We start from the raw sequence: 15,617 nt of genomic DNA, 5'->3' as shown, positions 1-15,617 counted from the left end.
CCAGTTTAAATAAACTCATTAAAATAGTTATAATTAAAAGATTGTTTCCCCTCTAATATCAGAAAGTTATGTCCTTTAGCCTCAAGCGCAGTTTTGGTTTTAAACAATCACAACTTTGACAGAACTTAATAGTGAGTCTAATCTCCTGTTATTCAAATTCAAAGAGGCTTTATTAGCATGGCCATACTGACACGCTGTAGGCTATAGCTAAAGCACATAGTACACCAGCTAAACATACACATTTCCATGCAGTTTTCAGTAATGACAGTGAACCAGCTTGATTACTCGATAGTAACCAACTTTTATTTGGTTATTCTGTTTAAGAGAGATCTAGTGTAAATGAATATGTTTATTCAGAAGCCAGAAGGGGCAAAAGTAGTGACACTCTCTCTGTTTTCCAGAGTTGTGATTTTTGTGGTAGTTGAAAAATATTGGTTCAGTCATTCAGAGTGTAAGTGCTCGCAGTCCAAAGTCCAGGCCCAGCAGCTCACACAGACACAGCCACGAGTGGGCAGGCCTTTAAACCGGTAAGGGGCGGAGTGCGATGAGGAGACAACCAGATTATACACCTCCTGTCTGGCGCTTGACGGCCAATGAAACACTTCTCAAGAGGATCCTTTATTATGACAACAATAAATCCGATGGAAGAAGGGAGCGCGCCGGAATAATGCAGCACGCGTTGACTTTTAAAAGCGACAAGTATGCAATCGAGAGTTGGGAATGAATCAGCAGCTACACCACAACATGACCCAGCTTCAAACTCGTGCTGCTCCCTAGCGTGGATCGGAGAAACGGATACACCGGTGATGGTTTTCCTTTAAAGCTCGCTTGTAGAACTTTTATTAAACCGTTATTGATGCAAAGTGGTGCGCAACAATGACTACTCCAGTGCATCCGGAGACCAGGAGATTTACGCGGGGTCTAGGTAAACCCGGCACCGCGGCTGAACTCAGGCAAAGTGTCTCTGAGGTGGTCAGGACTTCCGTGCTGGTTGTAAGTACACACCTTAACTCCCCTCCTCCTTCTTAATACCACCTTGATCAGTGTCATCATGTCTGTTTAAACCTTTGTTGACCTGTGAGTCACCTTTTACGCCCATTTTCAGCAAAAAACTGGGTAAATTTGATCAGCTGGGTGGCACACGAGCTTTCTTGGGTGAAAATTACAGGTTCTATTATGGCGTGTGTGAACCTGGCCTACAAATGTGTAAAAGATAGATTTTAGGTGAATGAATAAGCGTGTGTGTATCTGTGACAAACAGATGGATAAAGGTAGGGGTGTATTTTGTTAAAAAATAAAAATGGTGGACTTTTCCATATAGCACAATATAAAAAGTGTATGTATATATATTTGCTTGTAGTATACAGAACATGTAATGCCCATGTGAGCTTTGTTAAATTGCCCCAAAGTGCCTGAAATCCTGCACTCTCATTCATCCTCACCCAGCTGACTTTGGATCAGCTGGGTGCAGGCTTACTGGGTGACGACAGGTTATATTATAATATGTAGTGTGTGACCCTGACCAACAAATGTGAGAAAGAGATAGGTAGAGAGTGATTTACAGAGGAGGAATAGAGAAATGTTGTACAATTTTAGGTGGACTCTCGCATTAATAGCGCAATACAACAAGCCTATCTCCCTTGCGTTGCGATTTATAGCACATTCTCTTCACTTTGTGAGATTTGTTGAAATGCCACAATGTTGTTGAGAAATTTCACTTCCAGACTCACTTGTTTCATTTGTTCTAAGTGTCCTTTTTCCTGGAGAGTCTGTAACGAATCAGTGCCTGATCAAGGTGTTTTGTACTTGGTGTCAATGAGGGCATCAGTTTCATCAAGATGACATAATACCTCTTCACAAGGGAAACCATATGGCTTCAATTTCATGCTTCAGACACCTAAAGTGTCCAGTGACAGTGACATAATGCTGAATTTGACCGTCCACTTTGGAACATCTGGGTGATGAGGACCTGCAGTATACCTTGTCAGTATCACTTTTCCACAGAGCTCAGGAAGAAGAAAAAGGACTCGGCCCTGTTGCGTCCGAGTGTGTTGGGTGTTTGGTGCTCCGCCTGATTGTTCCAGCTTTCCTGTCAGAAGTTGCTAGGTAACTGAAACGGACACCGTCCAGGCTCTCTGTCAGGGAAATGGAATCCTAAGTCAGGATCCCAGAAATCCAACCACACCTTCATATTATTTGTTCATTCTCACTCTGGTGCACTGCCAGAGACGCTTGAGGGAGGAGAGCGGGGAAGTAATGGATAGAAGTATGCATGTTGGGAAATCAAGATGTTTAAGGAGGACTGAGCTAACTTGTAGTAACTCTGTGTTAGACTTTGGGTTTTGTGTTAGTATCAGCAGACATCCGGCAGTTCATTTGTTGATAAACTATTTGGCAGATATGTGCAGGGGCGGATTTAAAAACTTTTGAATTACTTTTGAATGAAAGACTGAGGTACAGATTTACAGTACATTCATTTTGCGTATTTTCCAAGTCGTTTTGCATCTCTTATTGTCATTTGTGTCTCTGTGTAGTCATTTTGCGTCCCCTTGTAGTTGTTTGATTGACTTTACAAAGAGAAATGTTAAGTTTCTTCATACAGTGGTTCTAGTCCAGGGGCCCTGAGTCTGTACCGGGTAGGCCTGTTCAGTAACGTCCAACATATTAATAAATCGACTACCTGTCACCTTCTGACTCTGGTAGTGCACCAAGGGGCGCCAATCTGATTTCAGGTGGGGGGCCTTGCCAACCATGGCCCGGCTTCTGGCCCCGCCCCTGGATATGTGTGCTGTAGAAGTGATTGTTTAGCTGTGTTGTTAAGTTCAAGTGTTTGCTGATGCTTCTCAGTGGGACAAGAATGTGACTGTACACGAGACCGCTGTCCACGCAACTTGCAATTAATTCCTCCATGAAACATGTAAATACCTCAGCAGGAATAGAGGGATCTGTTCCAGGGAGATAAAGAGGGGATTGTAGCTGTTGTCACCCATTCTGATGGTTGTTTCATGCTTGAAACACATTTTTCTGTCCTTATTAAACTCCCAGAAACACACAATATAGATAATAACATACAGTATAGTACATACAGTACATGCCTAGTGGTCACACAGCAATTTCTCAACTCTGTTTTGGAATCAAGTGCACTGTGCTGCTCTCTTCCTCTCACAACAATTTGTGCATTTTCGTGAAAGCACACACTGACCAGAGCCTCTTTGTTTATTGTTGGGAGTGGAGAGCAGCAGAGAGACTTGTAATAGGCCAGAGCTCTCAGCTGAGCCATCCCTCGGTTTCTCCACGCTTTAGGCATGCTGAGAACACTGTTAGCTCCATGATGGCTGTCAGCAGCTTTGAATTTGTTGTGCTGGTGTTGCTTTTTGATACAACACAGGAAGCCTTTTCCAACTTTGCTTTGTGTAAAATTAAAAGAGAAATTATTGAGTGTGTAGCCTAGAGTTTTGTTGTGGGTTTTGTCTGCAGCACTCAACAGCATGTACATGTCATTTATGTATCGGCTGATGGGTATGTAACAAATCAATGGCAGTTGGAAATGTTTAGTTAGTGTATTACAGTGTATGAAACAGCTGGGGGGCTGTTGTGTAATTGTAATCAATAGTCCTAACTGCCTGCCACCTAATGGTGATATACTCAGATCCTCAGTGTTCCTGCAATATGCCTGACCCGAGGGAGCTGTATGCCAGATGGGTGTCATTATGTAGGAGTGATGGCATTAGCCGCCCATGGACAGTACACACACAACTGACTCACTGTGCAACCAGAAGGGGAAAGTGGAGGTCTCATATGTGCTGCAGAAAAGAACATGAAAATATTGTCAACATAGACAACTATCAATAGAGAACACATGTTGCTGCCTAACCTCGCTTTTAGGCATTAAAGTGCCCATATTATGCTCATTTTCAGGTTCATAATTGTATTTTGAGGTTGTACCAGAATAGGTTTACATGGTTTAATTTTCAAAAAACACCATATTTTTGTTGTACTGCACATTGCTGCAGCTCCTCTTTTCACTCTGTGTGTTCAGGTCACCATTTCAGCTACAGAGTGAGACATCTCACTTCTGTAACATCTTTGTTGGGATTTGCACATGCGCAGTAGCTAGGTAAGGATCACATCAGCTAGCTGTTTCTCTAACTTCAGTCAGTACAAGGCAGGATTAGCCGGGAGACTTCTTCTAAACAAGGGCACACTTCCAACTTTGCGTGGAATACCTGCAGAACAGAGACATGTCAGTAGTTCTTTTGTAGATTATGGTGAACTTGTGTGTGTTGTAGCAGTGTTTTGCCATTGACAACAAGGGGGTTAACCTTTCCGCTAGTGACGTAGAAAACCCTGAAGATTTTGACCATCTACCCTGGAGACTGAAGGCAGGTTACAGTCAGAAACCCGTATCTCACTCAAAACAGCATAGATGTTTTTTTTTCCAAGTTTGTATGCATGTGGAAGCACCAGAAACACAAAATAACACACTAAATCCCAGAAAAAGTATTTGTTTTCATAATATGGACACTTTAAAGCTTGTGGAGAAAGTCCCATTTGCAAGTTAAATTGGTTTACAAGCTTCTCTGTGCCTCCTGGGGGATATTTGTGCTAATGGCCAATTTAGATGATTCTTACTCTGTTTGGCAGGTGGACAGCATTTCCTGCCTTGTGGTTTCACCCAAGTAAACTTCTACATCTACATCAACTAGCAGAGTTCATTCATCCTCCCTTCATGTATACAATCACCTCTACTTTCGTCAGCCCTCTTGATCTAATCGATCCTAAACTAAAAGCTTTTTCAAGGTTTTGTAAATTCTCCCAAGATGTGGGAATCCCAGGATTACCTTGAGTGGGTGTGTGTACTCTGTGTGTTTTTTAGTGAGTGTGCCAGGGACTTTATTTTTTTTTCAACTTTTAGTTTTGACAGAACATGTTCCTTCTTTGATCGTACGCAGAGTTGAAGTCATGTCCCCTCACATAGTGAAGCCGGATTTGTTAGTCATGCCACTCACCAAAGATGTGCTTAGTAGATTGATCCGAGGTTTACAAAAACTGCAAAGAAAAAAAAAATAAAATAAAAACTTCTCTGCTTTCTTGTATGTTGGTATTGTTTTCCTCTGTCTGTGTCTATAAGGCCTGTTGGAATCAGACTAAAATGGTGCAGAAGCTTTGTTACTGGGATGGTGAATGGTACTCTACAAGAACAAAACCAGTGGGGGGAGAGATGGGAGAGCAGAGTTTGTTCTCTGAATCAGTCAATAATACATGACGCTGCTCTAGTAACCAATGCATTCTCTCTCTCTCCTATGCTGTGAATTAGACAAGCCCGTAGGCCCACCTATAGCAAAAACTTGCACAGTCTAATAAAACAGGTTATAAAGTTCAGTTTTTGTTGAAGCTGTTTTTAGAGCGGTAATGATTGAACTTCATGATCACTTTGAAAGGCTGCAGTTTGTGGTGCTGTTAAATTGTTTCGTGTTATACTGACAGGTAAACTATATAACACGTGACAGGTGGATGGAGTAACACGGCTACAGTTCCCTCTTGGCATCTAAAGAGACATGGCACAGGGCTGCTGCTTTTCCACCTGTCAGCTGTTATATAGTTTAGTAATTACGCACAATTGTCTTTAAACATTTTCAAGTTAATGTGCTGATTGTGTAACTTACAGTAACTGAAATGGAAACATTTAAACTCCACAAGACCCAGATATAAGCAGTGTAGTGATGCATTTCAAGGAAAGTGAGAAATAAAACACACCCATCAAACTCACTATAAAATGTGTCTGCTTGGGTTTGGGCATGGTTTTTGGCAGTTGTGGTTATAATCTAAACCAGATTTGCCACTCAGGGCTCTTGCAGTCGGAGTGGGAAGGTTGAGAGGATTCCTTAACTGAGCACACGAAGGTTGAGATAATGTAAAGCACTTTGTCAAAAACTGAAAGGATTGCCTTCATCCAGCCTTGACTGCCCCTGGTTAGTCCACATTGAGTATTGCAGTAGCAAAGCCAACTCAAATGATCCAATGGCCAGACAGACAGAATTTGTTCCAGTGCAAATGAAAACAAACTATTAAATATCATGGACATGAATTGCACTGGCTTATCTCTTTCGGACAGCTGATTTATTTTACAACACCCTCATTGTGCCAGAATGTATTTTAACCACATGTCAAAATAAGTGTTAAATATGAATTTTGAGCCAAGATTTGCTTTGTGGTCAGATCACAAGATATGCTGGCATTTCACTTATACAGCTGTGCTTGGGTAGCAGTATAGATGATAGATGACTTGAATTTTTCTCAAAACAGAAGAAAGTTCATTGTCACTTTTGATACCACCAAGTCTCCAAAATCTTTCCATCCTGCCTGCCTGAACAGGAAATGCCCATGACTTCCTGTCCTTCATCTTCTTGTGGGAGCAGCAGAGGCCTGTCTTTTACTAGATAGAGCAGGTTTCCTGTGGCTGTATTTGGGTTGACCAGAAGTTTTAGGCAGGGCTCGCTGTTAAACCGCCCACTCTGTCTGAGTGTTCTGCCTGATAGAGCAGAGCTGTTTTGGAGGAGGTTACCATAACAGAGTGGCAGCCTGCAGAAGAGCCTGGCCAGTAGGTGTTTTCCTGTAAACAAGTGCATGGCACTCTGGGACTTGTTTTACACTCGTCTCTTGAGAACATACATTCCTCTAATCCAACTGTATTCATAATTCATAAATCAAGGCTTTTTGCTGAGGTCAAATTTGTTTTGAATGCTGGAATGCTACCTCTCTCTCTCTCTCTCTGACAGTTTGTATTTTTCGCGCTCTCTTATCCATCCAAATGGAGAATAGTGTGGAATAATAAAGCTGCTAGGTGCTCGATGTTATGGAAGCCTTTAACGCTGCTTTGTAACCGTCTAAATCCCTCAATACATTTACAACACATCAATCTGAATCAAATTTCCTTTTACATCCTGCTTTGGAGCCATGACTGCAGCACATTATCATCAATAGCTTAGCAATCAAGTGGAGTAATGCTTTTCTCCATCCTTGAGATCATTATGGTTGCTATTTTTGAGTCAGCAGGACACACACCTAAGTGCAGCTGTGGAGGACGTACTGAGTCACAACTCCTTTGGCTTTCTTTTCCCTCTATGATTAGTATGTTGTTAATCCAGTTTGCCTTTCTCTGTAAACTGATAACTCTGGCATCATTGTCTGTGATCTAATGAAGATTGTAATGAAGGAAAATAGAGATTGCAGTTTACGTGTTGGACAAAAGACTGTTGATCCACCACCAGATTGAAATATCTCAACAACTACTGGATGGATTGTCATGACATTTGTCACAGACATTCATGTTCTCCTCAGGATGAATTGTAATAACTTTGGTTACGATTACAATGTTTTTCGAATGCACATCCTCTTTACATATTTTCTGCCATGCTTGAGATTTTTGGAGTCAGTTACATTTTGGAATTTCAAATTTTGGGAAGCTAACCCTGGCGGAAAACCAGAGCAGTGTGTGTGTGTAATTATGGTTTGTGCAGCCGCTCTTGCATTGGAAATAATGGCTTTGCACTGTGCAATGCTGCACTTGCTCTTCATGTGTGAAAAAAACTGCTGTCTTGTTTTTAGGTGTTGAATAGGTTATATCAAATGCATTACCTACAGCTATCCATCTGTATATAAATATCTTATTTTGACAACCTTTGGAATCTAGACCCACTTTATTCTAATGAGACTGGTACTCAGCCTCCCCTATATCAGGGCATGGCAGTGCCCATAAGCCCCAAGCTGTGTCCAACAGTCACATGAATGGTGCCACTACAAACAAGTCTTTACATGGCCAGCCCACACAAGAGCAAATGAATGAGAGAAATATATCAAGTGTAGGTGGATTCTGCTCTGCCTGCCACCACTGATTCATTAATTTTGGCCAGCCAGAGTATTAGCCAACGGGTGAAACTGGTCAAGCATAAAGCTCCAAAGGCAAAATCATTGCTCTAAACACGTGCACTGTCCTACAGATTAAGCTCATGGGATTAAGCCCTGAAAAGCACTATAGCACTCCTGACTGGAGACTGAACAACACATCCATGCTGGCTGATGGAGAAATGTCTAGAAAGAGAGCAGAGTAATGACTAGCACATTTCCTTTTAAGTCCTTGTGAGGTGCATTTACTCTCCAAGGCTCCTTTATTTGTCTATAAAAGTAATGTTTCCCTTCCATCCTTCACTGCAACTGACCATTAACTTGTAATTGTGGGAACACGGCTGTTACCATGACAGACGAGATTGGAGGGCACGCTGTAGCTAACACTCATAACCTTGTAATTATTTTTTTTCTACCCAATGGATGGCATTCTCTCCATTTTGAATCCCTGCCAATTAAAGGATTTGTCCTCTCTTCTGAGTGGAGGTTCACTTTACTTGACAAGTGTGGAGTTGACTTAGTTCTTTGATGTATGCTACACTTCAGTACTTTGAACCTTTTGAACTTTGATAACCTTGACTCAACTTAAGGTCTTATAAACGTGTTATTTTTAGCCATGCTAGGGTGCATGGCTCAAGGGATGACAGTGTCAGTCGGTCTGTCAGTCCACCACTCTGGTCCAAATCCCTCAACAACTACTACAGTAGACACTACATTGCTGGTAAATTTTGTACAGATGTTAATGGTCCCCAGAATGTGAATCCTAATGATTTTGGTGATCCCCTGCTTTTTCATCTAGGGCCGCAATGCACCTGTTTGTTTTCATCACTCACTCTTCTGTGTTACTGAGGATTTAGTGTCAAGCGAACAGCCCATTCTCGGTAGGTTAATCTGCTTTGCACACCATATCTCTCCCTGTGGCCTCCTCTGACATTGCCTCGTTGTGGTCACTGACCTCCCATTCACACTCGCTACGCAGATCATACCCGGATCAGCGATTGTTGGATGTGTTGCAACACAGAGGGATGGATTAGCATACAATTAGCCAATACAAAAGCTAGTTACCTGTACTGAGATTTATAAAGAATCTGTGAAAAGAGAATACTGGCGTGTGTAAACATTTACAATTTAAACATCACTTGAGGCAATGCAGAGGCAAATATTAAATGTGTTTGGAAATAATTAAGTACATATTAGTTCTGTGTTGAGGATGGAGGGCTAAAGTGTTTGGGGAACTACTGAAAATTCCTGCTCTGTGCTGCCGCTGACTGCTATCAGCCTGCAGAGATGAAAGTGAAAGTTACCAGTAAAGTTATTATCGTTCATCTGGGATTTCCCTGAAAGTTTAGGGCACTTATTTGAATTTACCCAAGGCTCCAAAGCAGAGGTGGGTAAATGCATCATTATTTAGATAAATAGATGAAAGTAAGATGCTCCTCGATGTGAAGTTAACCCTTCCCAATGATGTTTCCCTCTTTCCCACAGTGCATGCTGTTAGCTTAATTAAAAAGATCTCTGCATTTCTCAGCACTCATTGTTATGGCTTTGTGCACTGTGCAGTCAGTTTGTGGATCGGACCTGCTACAGCCAGAGGGGATAAACTCTAATGACTTTTTCACCAGGCCGGCTACATAGCTGGCATTCCTCACTCTGACACACTGTAGGCCAGAGGGGGAGGGGCACAACCTGCAGGAGGCGGGCCGGGAACTGGGTGGTTTTTGGGGCAGGGTTTGCATCTCACCTTTGGATTTTTCTCACTTTGTTCGTGGAAAGACTTCTGAGATGATGAAAAATGCATTCAAGTGGTGGAAGAAGTACTCAGATCGTTTACTTAAGAATAAGTAGCAGTACAACAATTTCAAAATACTCTCTTACAACTAAAAGCCATGCATTCAAAATACAACTTAAGTAAAACTACAGTATCATAAGCAAAATGTATTTAAAGAACCAAACGTAAAAGTACTTATTAGGGCTGAAATGATTCCTCAAGTAACTCAAGCAAATTCTTTGCATCAAAGCTTTGTTTAATCCATATTACTATATACAGCGTGCTGTGTTTAGTTTGTTTTACTGTGTGCCCACTGTGGTTAGCTGATTGGGTTAGTCGTTAATTTCAAGAGACCTGTCTTATTATCTCTTTTTGTATATTTACTATTACTCTTTATTAAAGCAAAAGTATTTATCTGATTACCCGATTAATCGATGGAGTCATTGGTAGAATGCTCGACTACTAAAATAATCAAAAGCTGCAGTTCTAGTACTTATTTTGCAGACAAAAGGCCCTTGTGACTGCATTATCAAACATTGCATTATTGGATTGTTGTTACTGATGTTGCATTTTACTGTTCTAACTGGTTGAGATTAAGCTTGTTTTAACCACAGTTAACTAGAGACCAGTTAGTTCTGTCCACTGGTTCCCAACCTAGGGGTCAGGCCCCTCAGAGGGTCACAAGATGCAGCTGGGGGGTTATGAGATGATTTAATGGGGAGGAAAATTCATCTAAACAAATTTTGTTTTCATTTTTTAGACTTTTGTCTTATCATTGCTTTTACTGCAAACTATGAGATTATTTTACCTGTTTGGGCCTGAAACTGTTGTTTAAATGAAAAGTTCAGAGGTTAATTTCTCTTTAGTAAAACTGCTGAGCCAAAATCTTTGGGATCCACTGGTTTAATCTTTAAGCAACGTATTGTGTTTTATAAGCTCATGATATGCTTTAAATGTAAAATTTTTATTTGAAACTTACTTACTAAATAGGGGTGGTACGGTTCACAAAACCCACGGTTCGGTTCGTATCACGGTTTTAGGGTCACGGTTTTCGGTTCAGTACGGTTCTTATTTTTTCTTTATCACTCCAGAATATACTTCAGCATATAGCTAAAATTAGCATATTGAATGCATGTTGCACAAAACGTGCACACAGTGGCAGTTCTATATTGTTTTATTTCATCATAGGTAACGTGAAATCCAAAATGTTCCCACACACCAGACTATAAACGATGCTGGCGCATCCTCCAGCTCCGGTCAGCCTCTCTCCCACTTGACATTTCTGTATGTGACGTGACGTGACCTGCAGCGGCACCCCACTCCACTTGAGGAGCGGTCGGCTCGGTGTCTCTCAAAATCTGATGAAAATCTTTTAAACTGACCTTTGTCGATCTGAAATGAAGACAGATTCAGCAACTGCATGGCCTATTTCTCGCTTAAAATGTTTTCAGAAACACGTTTCGGTAAACTTGGAATAACGGCACCGCTTCCACCTGCACGATCCGTTCTGCGCATGCGCAAGATGTTCACACGCTAGCCTCCAGCTAACGTTAGTTAGCTAATAGCTAATTCGGCGGACCGCTAGGTGATTATAGCGGTAGCTAACGGTTAATTCGGCGGACCGCTAGGTGATTATAGCGGTCTGCCGTTAGCCTCCCCCGGGAAGCTAACGTTAGTTTAGCTAACGGTTAATTCGGCGGACCGCTAGGTGATTATAGCAGTCTGCCGTTAGCCTCCACCGGAAGAGCTAACGTTAGTTTATCTAACGCGGTTAATTTGGCTAACGCGCTAGCTGATTGCAGCGGTCTGCCGTTAGCCTCCACAGTTAAGCTGAACGTTAGTTTAGCTAACAGCTAATCGGCTAACCGCCGCTGAGACAGCATGTAAACTTTAAAAGACCCTCAAAATAAAACTTGAAAATAAACGTTAACATATATAACAGCTGTTACGTCAGTTCTACTTTACTTGTGCTCATTTAAAATACAATCACTCAATACTTGTCTTTATTGTTATTACTGTAATGTCTTAATTTAGCTGTAGCCTGCTTTTCCCATTAAGTTTGACTTAACGTTATTTTAGACTGAATCTAGCTGCAGAAACAACGTAACCAGTGGGGCGGTGCCTGTTATTTCGAGGTGGCATGAACGCAGCATTATCATCTGCGCCTACGTCATGGCATACGTGTCATCTTGCACATGCGCAGAACGGATTGTGCAGGTGGAATGGATCGGGTACTGACAGTGGTGGTGGAATGAACGCAGCATTATCATCTGCGCCTACATCATGGCATACGTATCATCTTGCACATGCGCAGAACGGATTGTGCAGGTGGAACGGATCGGGTACTGACACCCATCCCGCTCGTCATTTCCAGTTAGTGTTTTAACATAGGTGTCGAAAGTGGACACTACGGCAGTAAGAGGTTAGTGCACATTAACAGTGTACTGACGAACCGTGCGGTACACACACGCTCCGAACCGAGACTAGCGAACCGAGCGGTTCGGGTGTTTTTCCATGAACCGTACCACCCCTATTACTAAATGTAGTAACCCATTATTTCCTCCGTACCTCATATATGTACTTAAGTACACTACTTGAATAAATGTACTGTACCACTGACAGAGACTTTCTGTGCAATGCTAAGCAGTTACAATACAAAGTTTAGACAAGCTGTCCAGTGTAAAAGGAATCTTGAGGAGTTGCTGTAGTTACCCATTCAAGAAAAATGTAAATGAAATGCTGAGCTCTTTTTTTTCGTTGAAAGCTGAAACTAGCCTATTGTGCACTCATTGCCCACAATACACAAATTACTTCTGTTTGAAGTGACAAATCCACTGAGATCTAGGGCCTGACAGGGATAAAAACTATGCAATAGCTTGAAGACATAAATAAAAGTCTTACACAGTAGGAAATCAAGTGGCCATGGTAATCGGTGTTTGGTTTTTCTGTCAAAGCCTGTGCATACATTAGAGACAGATGTCTCCTTGAGGCTTTGTTTTTGTTTGCTTCCTGTTTGTTTTTCAGGGACTTAGCATTGGGAGACAGGATTGTGCTAAGTGTGCACTACACAGTGGAGTCCTTTTGCCTGGATGGATAAATAAAGTTAGCTGTGTGGTGTTTATGGAGGAGCAGCAGTGTGGCTGTGTGCCTCAAGGCCTGCTCTTAATCACACTTTGGTTTGTGATGGAGGAGAACAAAGTGATCCTGGACCCCGGGCGGCGCACTGTTGACATTCAGCCACACGTTATGTTGTATGATGTGGCTAAAAGCAGAAACCGTGCATGGTGTTGAGCATCATAAACATGCATTATCACATCCCTGTTCTTCACCGTGCACACTGCTGTGCAGATAAACCGCTCGGTATCCCTGACTTGACTTAATCTCCTTTTAGGCCATGTCCACACGTACCAAAGTGTCTCCACTCAGTCTTTAAAAGCCAACGACACCATCCCCCACTCACGGAGCATTGTGTTGAATTCGACTACATCAATAGCATTTGTGTTTCTCAAAATATGACCGAACTGTTTGTGCAGCTATTGTCCATTTTTCTGTTTCTTGACTAACGCTTTCTCAAGTGACTTGCTTGAGACTCAAAAATGTCAAATCCGTCTTAGTTGCTATAGCAGCCTCACTGCTCATTGTGGTATTAACCTGATCCAAGAGGCAGGTTAAATCTCACAAAATGCCAACAACAGAGACAGGATCAGAAGCAAATAATGAGAATTTTTTTGTTAGTTAGTTCTGTTGCACTTTGTGTTTCTGCACAAGGGACTGAGGGGGCTCCACTGTTCCTTACGTGTGGTCTAAGTGGTCTATTTAAGACACAGACAGGCCATGAGTCAAAATACACACTTCAATGATGACTCTCCCAGTCAAGCTTTTCTAAAACAGGGATGTATCTCAGAACATGTGTTTCCTTTGTCAGGAAGGGTGGGGGCCTCTGAGAGGGGGTGTCGGGGCACTGCTTGGCAGTGCCAACAAACTACAACAGGAAGAAGGTGGCATACCATTCCTGGATTTTCTAAACAAAAAAATCCTTTAAATGCCAATCCCATGAGGAAATAAAATTACTACAAATTGTATTACATAATAATAATAATAATTAAAATCATGCAGAATTTCTTTTAATGTGTAAAAGCAATAAAGTTTAGTACTATGGATTGTGAATAATTAAAAAATATTTATTTTAGCTAATTTATGCATGTACTACAAATTTAAGGTGCAAATTAGCACTAGGGGTGCAAGATATATCGACTCAATATCGTTATTGCAATATATCGAAAGTGTCACAATAAGTATGCAATATTTTCTTTATTTTATGAAGCGCTGCGTCCCGTCCGTTGGCGGTGTGGTAGGGCTGCTCCCTGTTAGTCGATTAGTTGACTAATCGGTCATTTTGGTCTCGGTCAACTTAGATTTCTTTAAAATCTAAGTTGTTAGTTTTGTTTGTTGTATTGTTAGTTGTCATTCTTCGTCATGTTTTATGCTTTTTTTCATGCTGAATAACTTATTTCCAAGAAACGTACGAGCACATCTCTGGTAAACACAAGAATTAAAGTGGTGCTTTTGCATAACTCTTTGCGGAGAAACTCAGATTTACAGATCTGTCGATTAAATCAACTAATCGATTAGTCGATACAATTGAATGAGTAGTAGTCGACTAAGAATTTCTTCAATCAAGCACAGCCCTACTGTGTGGCTTAGTTGTGTTTTGATTTAGAGCCCGCTTGAAACACTATAATGATCATGTTTCACTGGCCAGTTACCGTGCCACTTGCACGTGTTAGTACACGTCTGCGCACGGGTCCACTACGTGACAAACCCTATGTAGCGTACCACATGTGTGCATTTTTCGACAGAGTGACAGTGTAAGTGAAGAAATACAGACAAGAAAACGGTACGAATCAGAGCAGCGAAAGAAATGTTGTGTCATGTTCTCTTTATTTATATATTTTATACTGTACAACCAGTAAAACATGTCTAAATAAAATCCTTTATTTTGTGTATGTAATTTTGTTTTGCAATATCAATATATCTGGAAGATTATCAACATTTTATGGATAAAATAACCAGATAATGATGTATGTGCATAATGGTAGGGCAAGATTTAGGTGGTACATGTTTGTATTGCCTTACTGTATATATGACTATGCATATATATGTCATTATATCGCCCAACTCCACATCCAAGATTGATGCAGTTTGGTTTACAAAACCTTTCCCTGTACCTGCACAATGCAAATACGTTTTTTGTCCTCTGTGCAGTTTCCATGATGGATGGCAGCTTGTTTTAGCTGTTTGTGGCCTCCCCGGGGAGCTGTGTCGTATAGTATTACAGTTAAATCCACCACTGCCACTTTAGTGGTGCAGGTGCACGGACATGCGTTCATCTCCTCCTCCATCCTCGGTTTCCCTTGATTGTCAGCAGTGCTCATTGAACCAGGCTCAAGAGGATTTCCACTGATTACAGACAAAGAGACAGTTCTGAGATTAGCTGATCCTTAAAGGTTCCCAAACTCCTGCCCTCTCCCCCATTATCCCCACTCCATCTCCCTGCCACACGGTGTCTTCAAATCGCTAAAAAACCCGTGGATTATCTTGACTTAATATATATTAAAGATCGCATTATCTTTGCAGATTTTCCCTGCGTTAATTACCTCTGTAGTCTGTTATATTGTGCTCGTCTTATGTCTCATTCTGTTTGTCTTTGGTAACACTTTCGCAGTAAATCCTGTCTCATGCTGTTTTGCAGTTTAGAGGGTATAAAGATTAATTCACCCTCTCACTACATCTCAGCTGTGTTTACACCTTCCTCCCAGAATGCTCTACGGCAGATGACAATAACTTCCTACTATTCTCCCTTTCTTGCCTCACCTGACACCTTACATACAGTATCATGCTTCTGTGAGGCAACTGCTGGTATTTAATCTGCTTGTTCTAACAG

General features: G+C 41.5%; 1 protein-coding gene across 3 annotated transcripts in view; it reads left to right on the top strand.

Annotated features, from left to right (window-relative positions):
• The first annotated feature begins 562 nt into the window (after positions 1 to 562).
• LOC120569811 (dedicator of cytokinesis protein 9-like) overlaps positions 563 to 15,617 on the top strand; it is an 89,375-nt gene continuing 74,320 nt past the window's right edge. For 2 of the 3 annotated variants that reach the window (XM_039817927.1, XM_039817924.1), the window contains exon 1: positions 563 to 993. In XM_039817927.1, the coding sequence (XP_039673861.1) occupies positions 877 to 993 (117 nt within the window). In that variant the 5' untranslated portion in view covers positions 563 to 876. The remainder of the gene's footprint in view (positions 994 to 15,617) is intronic. The other variant, XM_039817923.1, reaches the window with a different exon arrangement.

This window comes from Perca fluviatilis, chromosome 12 (assembly GCF_010015445.1).
Source record: "Perca fluviatilis chromosome 12, GENO_Pfluv_1.0, whole genome shotgun sequence".
Taxonomy (NCBI): Eukaryota; Metazoa; Chordata; class Actinopteri; order Perciformes; family Percidae; genus Perca; species Perca fluviatilis.
This window is presented reverse-complemented; position numbering and strand designations above follow the sequence as displayed.